At 43.4% G+C, this 19,618-nt stretch overlaps 1 protein-coding gene across 2 annotated transcripts; it reads right to left on the minus strand.

Moving 5' to 3' along the window:
- Positions 1 to 519: 519 nt before the first annotated feature.
- On the minus strand, positions 520 to 19,311 carry LOC137413547 (PWWP domain-containing protein 2A-like). 2 transcript variants are annotated; one of them, XM_068098972.2, is made up of 4 exons: positions 19,166 to 19,311; positions 17,429 to 18,644; positions 14,648 to 14,988; positions 520 to 4,685 (listed from the first exon to the last, which is right to left on the minus strand). In XM_068098972.2, the coding sequence occupies exons 1-3, from the start codon at positions 19,285 to 19,287 to the stop codon at positions 14,758 to 14,760; spliced, it is 1,569 nt and encodes a 522-aa protein (XP_067955073.2). In that variant the 5' UTR covers positions 19,288 to 19,311; the 3' UTR covers positions 520 to 4,685; positions 14,648 to 14,757. The 2 variants fall into 2 exon arrangements, with proteins under 2 accessions (XP_067955073.2, XP_067955074.2); XM_068098973.2 differs by having other exon boundaries at positions 19,120 to 19,256.
- Between the last annotated feature and the right edge of the window lie 307 nt (positions 19,312 to 19,618).

Genomic DNA, 19,618 nt, shown 5'->3' on the forward strand with positions numbered 1-19,618 from the left:
AACCTCCATCCACCTTTTCGTGGTGGAGGTAAAACGATTCTTATAAAGTACAATAATTATTTTAGTAAAATACAAACAAAGGCAATTTTCTGGGGTTTGTGAGTATAGTAACCTCATGAGCCAGTCGAGTTAACGACCGAGTGAATTAATCACTCAAGAGTGAAAGGGTGCTAAATAAATCATTCAAAAGAGTGCAAAGAAAATGACAAGACAGGATGAGGGCCAAAGAAAAAAGAAAAAAATCTAATTAAAGAAGAAGCGAAGACAAAAGGGTCAGGAAGTTCATATGTCATCACAAAAGAGCCAAAGCGACTGTGGGGAACTCGGCCGCTGTCAACTGCAGGAAACACAGAAGCATTCCAATATGGCAAATCAAAGAGAAAATAATAGAGGCATCGGAAATTCACAAATGTATTACCAGAAGTGCTTAAACCATTCTTCCCCTCCTGTTGTAAGCTTCTGAAAACGTTATTAAAAACAGTAAATAAAAAAGGAGCTGAAAAACATCAGGCCATATACTTGACTTGATACAAAACGCTTTATTTCACAGTTGAAACTTGTTTTAAGGTCGTGGATCTATCAAATACAACTATTCACCATTATGCTCTGCTCGACATCACGGTTGCAAGTGCAGAACAAAAGTGTCTTTATCAACAGAACATGTTTGCAAAAAAGAAAAAACCCAAAACAAACCTGCAAAGACAATCACGATTTCAGGTCACCCAAATCGTCAAATTGCATCGACACGCTTTTGTTTTTATTGTCGTTTTCTTTTCAAAGCATGATTCAACCAACCGATCTGGTCTTCAAGTACAAATAAAACATCAACCTCGATGACCGTCGTGAACGTACGTGGCACCCTGGCAGTGGAAACATCCCATCCGATTGGAGAACGAGTGCAAAAATAAACGTCAAAATGTTGCAACTTTAGGCCTCGATTATTCAAGACATGGAAACGTTATAAAATATAGGCAGACACATATATATATATATACACACACACACACACAACAAAAATTCCTGAAAAACGTTAAAACAAAATTAAAAAGGAATGAATGTTTTTAGGGCGAGCTTGAGCTGCGTGCAAAGGCTGCAGAAAGAGGTGCGGGTCAAAGGGTTGCGGGACTCCGCCTTTTGCATCGTAACGTCTGTTTCGGGTTTATTTGGTAAACGGTGCAAACACCACCGGGTTCGGTTTCCTTGTCGGGTGCACGCACCAACGTGGCTTCGGGTGGCTTATGCACAAGTTTGACACCTCAAATATCCAAACAGTTGCTCATTTATAGTGAAAAACCAAATCGGAGTTTTATTATATAAATATTTGGCAAGTTTTTTATATTTTCAATTAAACCAGTACTGCTTGAATGCTAAAGGAGAATGCTAATTGTTTGTGAAGGCTTGACATGAGATTTGGTTCGACTTGCAGGCCATATCAACACAATTGCTAGCACGGATGAAACTATTGCCTCTTGCTTTGAATAATTATGCAGAGATTAAAAAAGCTCTTTCATGAGCACGACGATGCATCCAAAAAAATAATAACAAAGGAAAGGAAGTATGAAAACCTGTAAACATTCTTTGATAGATTTTATTTTTACGTAACTAGTTATCGGAATATAGCAATAAATATTGTGCACCGATATGTATTGTTACCAAAAGGGAAATTTTAACGTTTATAGTTTAATAGTATCGTATATTACTTTCATCAGGCTAACGATGTGTCGTGTTGGCTTAGCGGTTAGGGTGCCGGCTTGGGATCCTAGGATCCTGAGTTTGAATCCCATTCGATCGTTGAATTAAAGCCAGGGGGGTTGACTCAGCCTGTCATCCTTCCGAGGTGGGCAAATTGAGTACCAGCTCACTGGTAATTGGGGCACTGCTTCAGCGGCACAAACTCACTTCTAGAAAAATGATGAAACCAGCAGCCACAGGCTGCATACGAAACAACATCAGGATAACTTCCCTGAGAAGTAAAAGTATACGTTGGGCCACACAGGGAAGAGTTGGATTTGGTAGGTTAGGTATATATTCCAGGCCTTACCCCCTACTACTTGCGCTACCACCGGTCTAGCAGTGTGCCAGGACATTTGAGCCTTCATTTGCATATTCAGGCCCACAGGCTGGGTTAAACCCAATGTTATATCTAGAACTGGCCAACTGATTGGTTGGTCTAGTTTCAATGGGAATCATGGGAAAAAGAGGGAGGGGAGAGTCAGAAGAGCCAGTCAGAATGAATGGATATTGTACTTCAGCCCCACCTGTCTCACACCCACCTGCACTTTTTATGCCAGACACCCTCTGGGCTCAAGCCGCTACCTAGAGGCTCTTTGCTGCCATAAATGCCCTCGGGGCTCTCCTGCCTAAATCTACGAGATACCGCCACTGCATTTTTTTCTGCCTCCCTTTGAATGCCTCCGAGTTATCACTTCAGGCAGTCCTGGCCGTTAACTGACACATCTCTCGACTTTCCTCCCCATTTCCACCTGCTCCCAGCATCCTCCAAATCTGGCCTGATCCTCTTTCTTTTATTTTTATTTCACCCTTTAATCCTCCCTCCCCTTATCTTTAATTAATTATGTTAACCCACAGTATTCTAATTAGTTTATTTTTATTATTCAGTATCTAGTTGAATCTGCTACTGTATGCATCCAATTATTTACTTATACTCATATATGTGCAACTATAAGTAAAAATTTGTTACTTATAATCAAGGAGGGTGGCATTACTCGTTCACTTCCATGGTGCAATTAGAATGTTAAGAAATCAAACAATTATGGAGGTCAAGAGAAAGACTATCCACTCGACACTCGCGCATCCAGGCGGCCGTTTGCGGCAATATATTTCGATCACAATTACTGCAATTAAAATTTAACAGTTCAAATGCCAGGAGGAAATACCACGTAGTTTTGTTTAAAAATGAACTCGCTTTCTCAACATGTCTATAAACAATCCTTGTAAAATGTGAACATAATTCTTCAGTTAAAAGTGATGGGCATGATGTGCAAAGAACGGGTGACGGTGATGTTTGTCAAAGTGAGGAGTTTGAGTAGGAAAAAAACGAACTGGAAGTCTGCACTCCATCGTGTCGTCGGCACACCGATGTAAGTCGGACAACGCATTCAGAAAGAAACAACCGTGTTTGTACGAAGCTACATGGCATCTACAGCAAGATGAACGGAAACGGTTTGCTTGCATACATCTACACTACCGGCAAGCATAGGCAAACTGCCGGTAACTCAAAAACAACAAACCCCGTGGAATTGCAGTTTCACGTTTCGGGATCAAACGTGGCAAATATGTTCAACCAAATCCACGGCGACGCAGCCGGGCAAGTTTACAACAGCAAAATGATGCGAAAAATGCGAATGATGATGATGAAAATGATGATGATGTAAATGATGAAAATGATGAAAATGATGAAAATGATGAAGATGATGATGATGATGCGAAAAATGATGCGGGGAAAAAACAAAAACCGGAAAGAAATCTATAACTTCTCAAGGCCTGCATCAAAGTGGAAAAACGATTTGCATTCAGTATCAGGTTCTAAGAATATCGTGTTCTAAAAAATAAATACTTTTTGGTTTGGGAAGAATCAAACCGACTCGAAAGGAAAGTGGTTTTTAAGAATACGCAACAATGTTATAAACAAAAAGAATAATTGGGAATGGGAGAGAGCTGAGGTTCTTAAATGGAACACCGTCATACGTACGTTAAATTAAATGGGGGGTAGAGGGGCAACTGTGACTACAGCGAGAGCTTTCGAATCAAAGCTGCAAACCCCTAACCTACCTTATTTAGTAGTACTTCTTGACACGACCAGCAAACAAATCCTGATGCAAATGAGCAGAAAGTAAACAAAAGGTAGAACAATCAACAGGCACTGCAAATCCAAGGTCGGGTCGACAGTGTGAAAGACCATTAGTTGCAATAAGAATAAATGCCTTTTAACAAAAAAGAAGAAAAAAAAGAGCATCTTTTCCAAAATAAAATAAACACTCATCAAACAAAGGTAGGCCAGCAGCCTTTGCAATTACAGCTATAAAAAATACAAAACAAGACGTTAAGAAGCAGCAAAAGAAAAACCAAAATAAAAAATGATTCCTGTAGAGTCTGACATCTTTTTCGATACAAAAAGGATTTTCAGCAGACGGGCTCAGATAGCACGCGGCGATCAAAGAAAACCCACACAACGATCGAAAGCGTCCGTCTGCAGAAGTTTATAAAGCGTACAAAATTAAAAACAAAATAAAACAAACCCCAGCATGTAACTGTGCAAGGTGGCAACAGCTACAATCTTTTTATATGTACATATATATATTTATCTATTTATATATACACAGTATATTTCTACCCCTTTCCGAATCAATCGCTGGCATAAGTGTCCCCAGTGTACAAACACTCTAATCGATATATTGCGTACTAAGCAGCTACATTTCTTGTTGTCCTATTCATGCACAGAAGACATTACACAGTACCGTGGTATTAAAAAGAAGAAGAGCGACATGATGTTCTTCCGCGATGCTCGGGCAACTCGTATTCTCCCTGAAGATGCCTGAGCATTAATTGGCTGCCATTAATGACACCATCGACAAACGGAGCAAGGATCAGAGAGCACGACCTTTGGTACCCGTGACAGGTCTTTTGCCATTTGGCAGAAATAAAGAAGAAGAAAAAATAAAAACCTGCACAAGGAGGGGAAAAAACAAAAAACGTCATCAGACGAAATCTCATCGCAGATGCACACATGATCAATTTCAAACATCAAAAACCATCACTGATCTAGTATATCACAATACAACAACAACAACAGGCATTTTAAGGCCATTTTCCCTGCTAGAGCGGGGGTTAGCCTTGCGGGCCCCATGACAATCTACTCCATTTTGCCCTATTTTCTGCATCTCCCCTTGTTAACCCCTTTGCCCGCATTTCTTCTTCCACCACCTTTAAGCAGGTCTTTCTCGGTCTTACCCGTCCTCTACTTCCTTCTACATTCATTTCCATCACTCTTCTCAACCAGTCACTTTCATCCTTCCTCAACACATGACCAAACCATCTCAACCTGTTTCTCTTCACAGCATCCATCACAGGCTCTATTCCCATCATCTTTCACAATTCATCATTTGTCTTCCTCTCTCTCAACGATACTCCGCACATCCACCGAACCATTCACATTTCCACCCTTTCCAGCCTTCGTTGCTGATCTACGTTCATGACCCATGTCTCACTCCCATAAATCATAACACTTCACACATGCAGCATACACCTTTCCCTTCAGCTTCAATGACACTCCCCTCCTCGTCAGCATGCCATTCAGTTCCCGAAACTTCTTCCATGCACATCTCACTCTAGTAACCGTTGCCGAGTCTGATCCACCTTCTCCATAGTATTTCACAATACATCGACAATAAAACCATTAAAATGAGACGATCCATGAAGCACCGTTGAAGATGTCCAATGAGTTCTCAATACCTATATAAAGTAAAGGTCATGAGAAATTATTTCCAAACAAGTGCATCTGCGCACAAAAACAAAGGTAGATGTATGACGATTGTATTTTATCCACCTTACAATGATGGTCCACTGCACCCAAGGACATCGAAAAGACCAATTTTTTAAATTAAATAATCCTGTTCATTACTACATGGTGTTTATAATAGAGGACATGGATTTGTTCCCCCATTGGAGGAAGACCCTCTCGTGTTCAGGCCGTTGGTGCTCCTATGGTTGGCAGCGAGTGCCCCGGAAGCATTGACGAAAAGAGTGGCAATCATATGTGTGGGAAAATTGCATACTCAGTCAGGGTCGCCCAGATGGCAGAGCACTGGTACGGTTTTCCAGAGGACCTGGATTCGATTCCTGGTCTGGGCGTGTAATTTTCCCACATATATCAATTTAATTTTTTATAATCCTGTTCATTAATATAAAAAGCAATCCTTTAAGTTCTTAAACAATAAGACATCTCTTGAAGTAGCCAATGAACTGAATTCATATTTTCCAAGCATTTGCACCGAATTAGCTCCTTTGGACTTGTCTGTTCTACCTGCACATCTTCCCACTCCTTCACCTCCACCAATGATTCAGGAACACGAAATATCCCAGCGATATCTCCACTCGCCTTATTAAAGAGTTCGCTTTGGAAGTTTCTCAACCTCTTGGCAAGATTTCAATAAATGTTTGCACATCGGCTGTTTTCCCAAAAAGTAGAGGAATGCCTCTGTTTGTGCCATACCACAGGTTGCTAAGGTAAATTAATACTATCAGCTTTTACTAATATCTGTAAATAACTTGTTTTTGTGAAAGTGTTTGAGAACTTTCCTTCTGACTGGGTAATGGAAGATCTGAGACCCCACACAGACCTTTTTTTTGTATACTGAATCGAGGCTCGTGAAAGAGCTAACATTTATTTCACAAACAAATCAACCAGACAAACAAAATATATAAAAAGAGGGAGCGGAAGACAAGATGGCGAGAGAAGGGGAAGCACACAAACACAACATTTGAGAGCAGGGAGATGTGTGGGAGGGAGAGGGCTTGGGGGGAGGAGATGGGAGAAGTATAAAACACAAGGACTTCCAGGACAAAAGTTGGTATTTCAAAAAAGTGGATTTGGGGTGAAATTAGCGGGGGTAGAAAAGATCAAGGTTTTGGATGGGGTGAACCCATCCATGGTGAACCCATGGGATGGGGTGAAGAGATGGTGGTGAACAGCTGTTTTAAACACCTGGAGGGAGGAGTGGGATTGAAGAGAGTGAGGGAGATTGTTCCAGAGGCGGGAGAAAAGAGGAATGAAGGAGTGAAGGTGAGCAGAGAGTTGATTTTGGCAGTTTAACCATAAGAGGGATGCAGGCAGATCTTGTGCGACCTGCAGGAATATTTGGGGGACAGAGCCCAGAGAGAGCTGGGGGGGGGGGGGGGCAAGGCCAGAGGGACCATTCCCAATATGGCAATGTGAGAGGGAGTTCCATCGACGATTATATCATGAGCACGCTCGAAACCATTTATCGTTATATTGATAAACAAGGTCGATATGTGAATCTATGTGCGGTAAATTTTACAAAGGCATTTCATCTTATTAATAACATCACAATCATTGAAAAGCTTATCTGGCTCATGGCGGATGTCTCCATTCTGCCAACAGTCTGTAATTTATTCTCAAACTATTTATTATCGAGGGGAAATGTCCAACTTGTTAAATCTCACATGTGGAGTTCTACAAGGGACTGAGTTGGGCCTAATCATATTTCTTGTAATGATTAATGACACAGTATTGTCTACACAGTATTGATGGAAATATGTGTAGTCCAGGCTCTCGGGAGAGTTTGTGTCCATTGTTTATGCACGGCGTCACCCAAGATTTTCTTGTTCTATATGCGAAGACCTTTTCAAAAAGGTTGGGTGTCAAGGCCAGATCCAGTCAGGTTGCTCTACAGCCCCTCTCAAAGATTTGCTGTCACCCCTAAATTAGTGTATCTATTAAAATATTCAAATATGCATATCTCCTCAAGTAACAGTACTATAAACATGATGTTGGTGTGTAATATGGGAGTTTTCACCATGGGGATCGATTGGCGGCATCGCTTATGTGATTGGAGGACATCCAATTGACATAAATCCAAGGTGGCCACCAAAATCGTCATGAAATAGAGATTTCAACATCATTTTGCAGTTTTCCTCATATATACACAATATAATGATTTACAGCCTGGTGTTGGCTTAGCGGTTAGGGTGCCGGCTTGGGATCCTAGGTTTGAAACCCGGTCGATCGCTGAATTAACGCCAGGGGGGTTGACTCAGCCTGTCATCCTTCCGAGGTCGGCAAATTGAGTACCAGCTTGCTGGGATGAATGATCACGGTGTGTACCCCAATTTAGAATAGGTGCACCGTATCCCTGCGCATCGTAAGAGCATGACCAAGGGTTGGCGTCAGGAAGGGCATCCGGCCATAAAAACATTGCCTCAAACAGGGAACCATGATTGTCATGGGGCCCGCAAGGCTAACCCCCGCTCTAGCGGGGAAAAATGGCCTGAAAACGATCATTCATTCATATTTATACAATATAATGATTTGGTGTCTTCAGTTGTTTGTTGACCACATTGCTTTTTCTTTTCATTCCCAGGTGTGTTGAGTGCTCCTTTTTTGATGTGTAATGGCAAACGACAAGTCTGCTGCACAAATCTTGACTACCTGCCATATCAACGAGGGAATCAGTTGCACTGTTAGTCATCTGAGGATGCTTCTCTTGATCTTGATCGACAAATGACAAACTGATGAGAACAACCCATGGATGCAAGTGAATTATGGAGGCATGTGATATCCACAATGACTCTGTCGTAAAACAAGTGAAACTGGTCAAAGGTGATTGATTTCTCTATCATGTCTCAAATCAGTGTTATACAAATATTACCCTTTTAAAACGCATTATCAAAGACAGAAATTCACAAACTACACAGCCAACTCCCCAAGAACCACGCCATTCTGGTGAGTCTACAACTCATTCACACTCAGACGCCCACCTCCAAATCTCCAAAGTACAGGTACTGTTTATTACAAATTGAAATGCATTATTTGTGACAAGAAATCAAACAAAGAGACTATGCTAAATATCGTATATACGAGTCAAATCGTGTCAACTCATTCCAAGCAGCACCAAACCTCTTTCAGGATACCACCTTCACACAAATGTGTGACCTTCAGGATGAGCATGCTATTTTCGGCGCTTTCGACATACGACTTTGGACGACGCACATTCAAAGTTTTCAATATGCCTCACTTTCATCTGGTGTGCCGCCTAAGTTGACCCCAAAGCAAGGTGCACGGGATAAGATCGAGCCAGAATTGGCACAGGAGCTGAACAATAGCAAAGGCTATGAACTCAGTGTTATCAGAGATCACTTCAATAGTTCTCTGGTTGTTGAGTCAATTTCGCAACAAAGATGTGAAGATATTCTTGTTAAAGCACTTGGCAGTGCAGTTGATTTCACTTATCGTGGCGAGTTACATAAATCTATGATGGTGTTTGCTTTGTCAAATAATACTGCAGATGTGTTGGCCGAGCATATTTGTTCTGTTGAACCTGTACATGTTTGTACTAGTGGGCTGAGGAAGTCTCTCGATGATCACGATTTTGATATAACTCAAAGATTTTGTGATACTCAAGATCTTAAGCATGCATGTTCAAATATGACCAATCCTGAACCTGTACTTAGGTTTCTGGGTTATTTATACAATTTCAAACCTGAAACAAGCAGCCACAGCAGTCTTGATGGAGAAGAAGCACACAGCTAAACAAGGAGATGGCGATAACGATGACGACGACGGAGATAAAGATGGGGAGGAGGATATCGGTAAGGTGAACACTGTTGATGGCAGCCTCTCAACACAACGTTATAGAAAGATGCAAGCTCTGTTAAAGATCATGTTCTACATGCAACATTGTGGCAGGAAGAGAACTTTGGAGATTTGGAGGTGGACGTTTGACTGAGTGTAAACGAGTCATAGACTCGCGTGAATGGCATGGCTCGTGGGGAGCTGGCTGCGTATTCTGCGAATCAATGTCTTTGATAATGCGTTTTAAAAGGGTAATATTTGTATAACACTGATTTGAGACATGATAGAGAAATTAATCACCTTTGACCAGTTTCACTTGTTTTGCAACAGACTCATTGTGGATATCACATGCCTCTCTAATTGGCTTACATCCATTGGTTGCGCTAATCAGTTTGTCATTTGTTGATTTTTGAAAAAATAACATTTTTCAAGATCAACAGAAGCATCCTCAGACTCGAATCGTGCAACAGATCCCATCGTTGGTACTGCTAGTGGTCAGGATTTGTGCAGCAGACTCGTCGCTTTCCATGACACCTCGACAAAGCAGCACTCAACACACCTGGAGAAAAAAAAAACCATTGTGGCCAACAAGCAAACACAGGACACCAACATCATCATTATATTATATGTATTATATATGAGGAAGGCTGCAAAATTATGTTAAAATCCCTATTCTGGAGTGATTTTGTGGCCATCTTGGATTTATGTAAATTTGATGACCTACAATCATATAAGCGATGCCGCCAATCAATTCCCCATTGTCAAACACCCTCAAATAGTCACCAACATCATGTTTCTAGCAATACTACTTGAGGAGATATGTGTGAAAATGAATGAATGATCGTTTTAAGGCCATTTTCCCCGCTAGAGCGGGGGTTGGCCTTGCGGGCCCCATGAGCTCATGGTTCCCTGTTTGAGGCAATGTTTTTATGGCCGGATGCCCTTCCTGACGCCAACCCTTGGTCATGCTCTTACGATGCGCAGGGATACGGTGTACCTATTCTAAACCGGGGTACACACCGTGATCATTCATCCCAGCAAGCTGGTACTCAAATTTGCCGACCTCGGAATGATTACAGGCTGAGTCAACCCCCCTGGCGTTAATTCAATGATCGACCGGGATTCAAACTCAGGATCCTAGGATCCCAAGCTGGCACCCTAACCGCTAAGCCAACACCAGGCTTACTTGAGGAGATATGTGTACATGAATATTTTCAGAATTAATTATTTTAGGGGTAATTTAGGGGTAACATAAAATCTTTGAGAGCGGCCAGAGCAACCTGACCGGATCTGGGCTTGACACCAAGACCTTTTTCAAAAGTCTTGGCATATAAAACAATAATATTTTGGGTGACGCCACGCATAAACAATGGATGGTGTCGGAACAATGATACGAGACCCAAACCAGAAAAATGTAAAGTTATGCAGATACACTTTCTGAAGAATCCCCTTCTGGAAATACAGTTGTGTGTCGATATTTATTACCCGTCTGGAGAGTGTTAGCTCGTTTTTACTTGTTGGGATAGTAATACAAGCGGACATAAAATGGAATAGACAGGTTCAACATATGATGTCTCGTGCTGCTCGTCGGTTGTACATACCAAGCGTCCTTATGAAAAGTGGAGCTAGCGTTGGTGATCTGGTTCCCATCTATAAAATATATATTCGCCCACTTCTTGAGTTTGGATCACCTGTCTGGGGATCTAGTCTGACCACTGTTCAGAAAGATGAACGAGCACATGCCCAGAAGCGCACCCTCAGTTTTATGGCGTATCCACATATTCTGCCAAACAAACTAACTTCAATTGCATAACATCCCTTCACTCAGTGAACGGAGAGATGAGCTCCTGCCTCGCTTTGGAAACAGTATATTAAGCCACCTTGACACGCTCACCCCTTCCGCCCACCGGCCAGTCACAATCCCGAACTTGCATCCAATTCAGAAATACTAAATATTTGCACCTATCCTTCTGTAGCGCACAAATATATAAATAATCAACAATTCCAACCATCACTGTCATGCTCAATTCAATGATTTGAATTATGAGTTATATTCCATGAGTTTTATAATAATTACATCACGAGTCAAAACTCAATATTGCATCCGAAAACGTCCATTCCCCCTTCGTTTTTGTATTTTAATTTTATTAACCATTTTTTTTTTCCAATGCTCCTTCATTGTCATCTAAAATGTCTCCTTGTTTCTGGCTAATTTGCTATTTTATTGCATACATTTATTTTGAAGCATAACATACATATTAATTTAATATGATTATTTATATTATATATACAGTGTGTGTGTATATATATATATATATATATATATATATATATACAGTGGGGAGAACAAGTATTTGATACACTGCCGATTTTGCAGGTTTTCCCACTTACAAAGCACGTAAAGGTCTGTAATTTTTATCATAGGTACACTTCAACTGTGGAAGACGGAATCTAAAACAAAAATCCTGAAAATCACATTGTATGATTTTTAAGTAATTAATTTGCATTTTATTGCATGAAATAAGTATTTGATCACCTACCAACCAGTAAGAATTCCGGCTCTCACAGACCTGTTAGTTTTTTCTTTAAGAAGCCCTCCCATCCTCCACTCATTACCTGTATTAACTGCACCTGTTTGAACTCGTTATCTGCATAAAAGACGTCTCCAGACCGTCTCCGACCACAAAGACCGCAAAGACCGACCGCAAAGCCGTCTCCAGACCTGTCCACACTCAATCAGACTCCAACCTCTCCACAATGGGCAAGACCAGAGAGCTGTCTAAGGACATCAGGGACAAATTTGTAGACTTGCACAAGGCTGGGATGGGCTACAGGACAATAGGCAAGCAGCTTGGTGAGAAGGCAACAACTGTTGGCGCAATTAGTAGAAAATGGAAGAAGTTCAAGATGACAGTCAATCTCCCTCGGTCTGGGGCTCCATGCAAGATCTCACCTCGTGGAGCCTCAATGATCATGAGAAAGGTGAGGGATCAGCCCAGAACTACACGGCAGGACCTGGTCAATGACCTGAAGAGAGCTGGGACCACAGTATCAAAGAAAACCATAAGTAACACACTACGCCGTCATGGATTAAAATCCTGCAGCGCACGCAAGGTCCCTCTGCTCAAGCCAGCGCATGTCCAGGCCCATCTGAAGTTTGCCAATGACCATCTGGATGATCCAGAGGAGGAATGGGAGAAGGTCATGTGGTCTGATGAGACCAAAATAGAGCTTTTTGGTTTAAACTCCACTCGCCGTGTTTGGAGGAAGAAGAAGGATGAGTACAACCCCAAGAACACCATCCCAACCGTGAAGCATGGAGGTGGAAACATCATTCTTTGGGGATGCTTTTCTGCAAAGGGGGCAGGACGACTGCACCGTATTGAGGGGAGGATGGATGGGGCCATGTATCGCGAGATCGTGGCCAACAATCTCCTTCCCTCAATAAGAGCATTGAAGATGGGGCGTGGCTGGGTCTTCCAGCATGACAACGACCCGAAACACACAGCCAGGGCAACTAAGGAGTGGCTCCGTACGAAGCATCTCAAGGTCCTGGAGTGGCCTAGCCAGTCTCCAGACCTGAACCCAATAGAAAATCTTTGGAGGGAGCTGAAAGTCTGTGTTGCGCAACGACAGCCCCGAAACCTGAAGGATCTGGTGAAGATCTGTATGGAGGAGTGGGCCAAAATCCCTGCTGCAGTGTGTGCAAACCTGGTTAAGAACTACAGGAAACGTCTGATCTCTGTAATTGCAAACAAAGGTTTCTGTACCAAATATTAAGTTCTGTTTTTCTGATGTATCAAATACTTATTTCATGCAATAAAATGCAAATTAATTACTTAAAAATCATACAATGTGATTTTCAGGATTTTTGTTTTAGATTCCGTCTTCCACAGTTGAAGTGTACCTATGATAAAAATTACAGACCTTGTCGTGCTTTGTAAGTGGGAAAACCTGCAAAATCGGCAGTGTATCAAATACTTGTTCTCCCCACTGTATATATATATATATATATATATATATATATATATATATATATATATATATATATATATATATATATATATATATATATATATATAAATATATATATATATATATATATATATATATATATGTATATATGTATATATATATATATGTATATATATATATATGTATATATATATATATGTATATATATATATATATGTATATATATATATATGTATATATATATATATGTATATATATATATATGTATATATATATATATATATGTATATATATATATATATATATATATATATATATATATATATATATAAATAAAATGGTATCTGTAATCTGGTTCTCCAACCTCATGAGCGAACATCATGACATCATCACCATGCATGTCCGCATTGCCTGCAAAGCTCCAGAGGAACCATCTAGCAGCAAGGTGCAGCAGCAGCTGTATGGGACACCTTGCTGGCGGTTCTCCACTGATGATATGAAGGTCGCATAGTGACATATATATATATAGATAGATAGATAGATAGATAGATAGATAGATAGATAGATATATATATATATATATATATATATATATATATATATATATATATATATCTATCTATCTATCTATCTATCTATATATATCAGTGTGAAGCATTGAAACTGACTATACGGTGCAGTTTGTAAAACTTGGGGGGTGGGGGTGAGGGGCTGGGGAAGCAGGATGTGGCATGGCAGCAGGTGGGATGCCCAGCACTACCATACACAAGAAGAAGCCTTACCACCAACTTTGACCGCTTCTGGAATTGTTTTATTACTTGTGTTCAAATGTCTGGTACCTGTTTTGTATTTCTTTATTAGAATGTGTACTTGTATATAACTGTCATTAATCAAAAAGGCTTGCGCGCTATAAAGCGATTTTTTAAAAATCCCCCAAAAAACGAACTTTTTTGTCTAAAACACTCCCAGGCACTCACTGATGAATCTCTGAAAGTTTAACGAAGATCCGTTCAGCCATCTCTGAGAAAAATGGCGACACACAGACAGCCCAACGGCTCGTGTGTGTGTGTGTGTGTGTGTGTGTGTGTGTGTGTGTGTGTGTGTGTGTGTGTGTGTGTGTGTGTGTGTGTGTGTTTTATGAAGCTGTTATTACTGTAAACTTGACAAATATCAGTCTTCAGACTGCCTTGTGCAGTGTTTGACGTTCCAAATGAACCGAAATGATGATCAGGCAATGAATGCAAGAAACCCAGAAAACCTTGAAAGACTGCTCAAAGTTAATAAAATCGGAGTGAGAGTGAAAGCATGATGGAATGCAAGGTTGGTCCGTTATATGCTTACCTTCTTCGGAGCCAGGGAGAAGCTGTTGCTTTCAAAGAAGAAGAAGAATAAGTAATGGACAGGAAGGGGAAAGGGTAAGGGGCAAGGGGAGGTGGCACTAGTCCTGCCACCTATGTCTCAAATTGAGTCAGCAACTTCCGCACTTCTGGCGTAAGCTGCCGCGCAGCCTCTGCTGCCTCAGAAACAGCCCGTCTGTAGCCGTGGCCTTTCTTGCGACGGCTGAAACGTGCCTCAAAGTTCTCCATAAAGGGCACAAGTTCGACTAATGGCAGACACGACACGGTGGTGGAACCAAACCAAGTGATCCCTGCTTCTTGCTTCAGCACCAGGCCACTGTGTTCCTGCAGAGGGTAAATATTTATCATCAAAACCTTTTTCTTGTTACCCTCCCAAAGTCAAAACTTAGCGGTTATCTCCATCTATCCATCCCCCTACCCCTCCCCCCACCCCCGACCTGTTTAGTCGTTTCAGGCTCTTCCCTCCATATTTCATCCCTGCTACCCACAACCACCTCCGGGTCTCTCTCACTTCTACCAGAGCTTTAATAAATCTGCCGAGATCCTGCTCCCACCATTCCTCAAGTCCTACTCTTCTCCTTTCACCCCACTTCGCTCCCTGTCGCTCTGCTCTTACATGAGCAGCAATAACAGGATATTAGAAATAAAATAACAAAATATTGCAAGCGCAAACCTCAAAACATCGACATCAATCCTACAATTTAAAATCACAAATTGAGTCACGTGATTGCACAATCATCTTGTGTCATTACAGTTGTCAACGGCTCCAGCAGTTGTAAGTAAACGCCTACACCTAAAATCGAGAACAAACACCATCTATTCAAACACCTGTTTCAAACACCAAACACCTGCACGCACAGTTGAGCAGGCCTGTTTCTTGGTGACCATATCAGTGTAAAGCATTGAAAGTGACTGTACGCACTGAATGAAAATGAATGAATGAATGATCGTTTTAAGGCCATTTTCCCCGCTAGAGCGGGGGTTAGCCTTGCGGGCCCCATGACAATCATGGTTCCCTGTTTGAGGCAATGTTTTTATGGCCGGATGCCCTTCCTGACGCCAACCCTTGGTCGCCTCTTAGGCTGCTGGGCCATAGAAGTTCACGGTTCACGTTTCACGGTTCACGCGTGTAAAGAAAAATGGACAAACGTAGTATGACTTGCTCTGGGCCATAGAACGCCTTTCATGTTTCACGTGTCACGTTTCACACGTGAAAGGCGGAATGAACATGCACACTTTTTCTATGCGTGAAAACGGAGATCTCGGTCGACCTGATTATTTTTAGACTGACATCCGGGCAAAACTTCCGAAACAAAATGGACGACTACCGAGAACAGTTGATCGAGTTAGTGAGAGCACAAGTTTGGGAGAACTTGAATGGGCGTCTGAATTCACCGACAGGTTAAGGTTTATTGTTTTCGGGTGTGTGCGCGTGTGTGTTTGTTTAATTGTGTGTGTGTGTGTCAATGTGTGTGTGTATGTGTGTGTCAGTGTGTGTGTGTGTGGTTGTTTAATTGTGTGTGTGTGTGTGTGTCAATGTGTGTGTGTGTGTGTATGTGTGTTTGTGTGTGTGTCAGTGTGTGTGTGTGTGTGTGAGAGAGAGAAAGAGAGAGAGAGAGAGACAGACAGACATACAGAGTGAATGAGACAGTGATAAAGACAGAGACAGAGTGAGAAGTTGTTCGGTGGAATTCACCACGGGTTTCTCTCAGAAGGAAGTGCTCTCGGCTCCAAATTCTGTGCCTTTTTCTCTTCCTCCGTCTTAGTAGAAGCAGAATGAGGCAATCTTCTTCATCCGAAGAGTCCATGTTGACGGTTACTCGGCCAAAGCAGAACTGGCGCGCAACACGTGAACAGCCAAGCGTGAAATCCTATGGCCCAGGGTCCGATTGTTCACGTGAACCGTGAAACGTGAACCGTGAACTTCTATGGCCCAGCAGCCTTACGATGCGCAGGGATACGGTGTACCTATTCTAAACTGGGGTACACACCGGGATCATTCATCCCAGCAAGCTGGTACTCAATTTGCCGACCTCGGAAGGATGACAGGCTGAGTCAACCCCCTTGGCGTTAATTCAGCGATCGACCGGGATTCGAACCCAGGATCCTAGGATCCCAAGCCGGCACCCTAACCGCTAAGCCAACACCAGGGCCAAATACGCAGTGCAGTTTGTAAAACCTGGGGGGGCTGGGGAAGCAGGATGTGGTGTGGCAGCAGGTGGGATGCCCAGCACTACCATACACAATTTTGTCAGCCAATGCCACATTCAAAGTTTGTTATCGGCAACCGCTAATAGCTTCTGATCGGACGCAACGACATATGGCAACATCTGAAAACTGCTAGAATTGGCGTTCACAATGACAAGCATGGCAGAAAGCTTTAGGGTGATCACCGATTATGATGTGTGAAAAGGACATTGGGACTTCCATGACGTGCTGTCCAATATTTGGGTGTCTAACCAACGGAGTTCACCGAGGCAAGACGAAGATCTCGGTTCAAAGGTCAAATGACAACTACTGCTGTATTAAAAGCACCTGACATCAACATCAACAGATGGCTTCACAACCCACCCCAAGATGAGCTGCATCCTCCAACTCAGCTCTTAAATGGAACTTATTATTTGAACAAACTTAAAATAACAACGCACAAACTACATCACAAAGACAACCAGCATTCATCTTGTACACGTGTACAAAACGTGACGACATATTCATCCCAGAAAAGTACAACTCTGCGGGTAACAAAACACTTTGGCAAACCTACCTGCACACTGACAGTGATGCACTCAATTCTAGCAGGCCACCATGGACAACCATAGATCTTGGCCCAGACGACGTCACCTACACACGCGAGCTGTCCGGCAGATGTCACGCAGCGCGTCACTTTCTTTACGTGGACGTGCTCGGGTTCAGGTAGAACGGCTTTCAGTCTCGAGCCAACCGTACTGTTGCTCCCGCATGCTGAACGGGACGAACTGATCCCATCTTCTTCACTCGCATCCTCCGCTGCACTCGGCAGACGAGCTTCTTCGGATTCGTGCTGCTCACTCTCATCCTCCGCTGCACTCGGCAGACGAGCTTCTTCTGATTCGTGCTGCTCACTCTCATCCTCCGCTGCACTCGGCAGACAAGCTTCTTCCGATTCCTGCTGCTCAAGACGGGCGCTCTTGCGGCTCCAACAGTGCTTAGTGGTGACGGTCCTGCGGCTGGCCGAGACCGCCGACGACTCCTCGCCATCACTCGTTCCACTCGTATTCGAGTCGCACGACGTGTTGACGCGATGCACGTTTCTGACTTTTTTCCCAGTCCTCAAAGAACGCGAGGCTGCTGAAGCCCGGGTGTGCGCTCTCGAATGGTTTACTACTACTAGTCCCTTGGATCGCAAAGGCACGGCTTTCTGGCGGTGGGGCGCGGCGGGACGGCGTCCGCCATCTGCACAGCTTGCTCTCACTTCCGTATCGTCGCCTCGTTTGGGATCTTTGTTTGTGTGAATTTCCATTTCATCCTGCCTCCTCTTCCTCAACGACTCTAAGCAACTACTGGAACCCCAGCTCTCGGCAGGACCGTCTCCACAACTACTTTCGTTGCTACCCTCACCACCGACGCCCCCTTTGCAGCGCTCGCAAAGGATGGGTCGTGGGCGCAGAGCCACAGTCACCTCCTGTCGGCCACAGTCTCGAGTCGCTCGCCGCTTTATCCTCTTAATCGGCCGCGGCGGGGGCTGCGGCACCGACTGGTTGTACGTATGTCGAATGAGCAGCGGCGGAGGATACGGAGCACTATTGGAGTAAAGAGGGAAGATCGTTCCGTTTGTGCACTCGGTCTTGAGTAGCGGCCGCGGTTGGACAGACAGAGTGTTGGCCGGGTGCAAGAGCTGCAGGGGAGCGGGCCTGCGCTCCAGCGTGCAGTCGGTAGCAAACTCGGGGTGCAGAGGTTCTCGCTTGGGCAGGACGGTCACCGGGATGCCACATTGGCCCGACCTGGAACAAAAGAACAAAAGCAACACACAAGTAACCCCAAGGCAGGAGGCCATTTGGACCATCAAGGCTGCATCACATCTTCACCATATTTAACTCAAAACAATTTGTGAATTTACTCATTTTATTTCATGTTCAAAACGTCCAACGTGCTACGTGCAATCCGTGCATGGTACACCGGGATACAGTGTCCGTGCTCGAACCTAAGTGGTGCACATCCCCGAACGAGGTAAAGAGGCACAGCCCCTCCAGCACCACATGATCGAGCACATGGCTGCAAAATGACGACAGAGCCATCGCGAATCAAACTATCCGGGTGTTTGCAGGTGTCGCACGGGCACCTGCGAGTACAACCTGGAGACGCCGACTTTGATGAAACGATGCGGGAACACGTGACGTATTTAGACAGCACCGACACTCACAGGAGGGAGGACGAGGCGAGTCTACGGTTTGAATGTTTTTTATTTGTTAAACACACCTCATGCGCCCTCGTCGTGTTTAAAGAATGTCCACCTGGTGCTCACCTCCCTCTCACGTCCATCAGCACTCCAGAGAAGTCCCGTTCACCAAGTCTGACAGAGACGAGCAGCGCATCGTCCACAGCCTGGTCCACTCGCACCAGCAGCTCGGAACCGGGAGCCGCCATTTCGCTCTTTCGCTCTTCCCCGTTCCCCTCACCCCGTGTCCCCCGCACTCCTGCCTCGCCAGCGGCCGGATGCTCATTGCTCGCCGTAAAATCCCCACTCATTTAGTCTCATTTGTCATTATTATTTGGTTATCTAGTTTTTATATTTTTATTTTGAGGCTGCGAAGCTCGTCTGTCCGCGACACATCGCGCAGAACTCGCTGTAATATTCCCTCATCCCTTACACATTCAATGGCGTTTCATAGATCTACTAGACTCTGTCAATTACATTCCGCAGCCCATGAACTACAGTATCTGACAGACACAAAAAATAATTCACAGATCTACTCCG

The sequence above is a fragment of the Myxine glutinosa genome, chromosome 3, assembly GCF_964187855.1.
Source record: "Myxine glutinosa chromosome 3, kmMyxGlut1.1, whole genome shotgun sequence".
Taxonomy (NCBI): Eukaryota; Metazoa; Chordata; class Myxini; order Myxiniformes; family Myxinidae; genus Myxine; species Myxine glutinosa.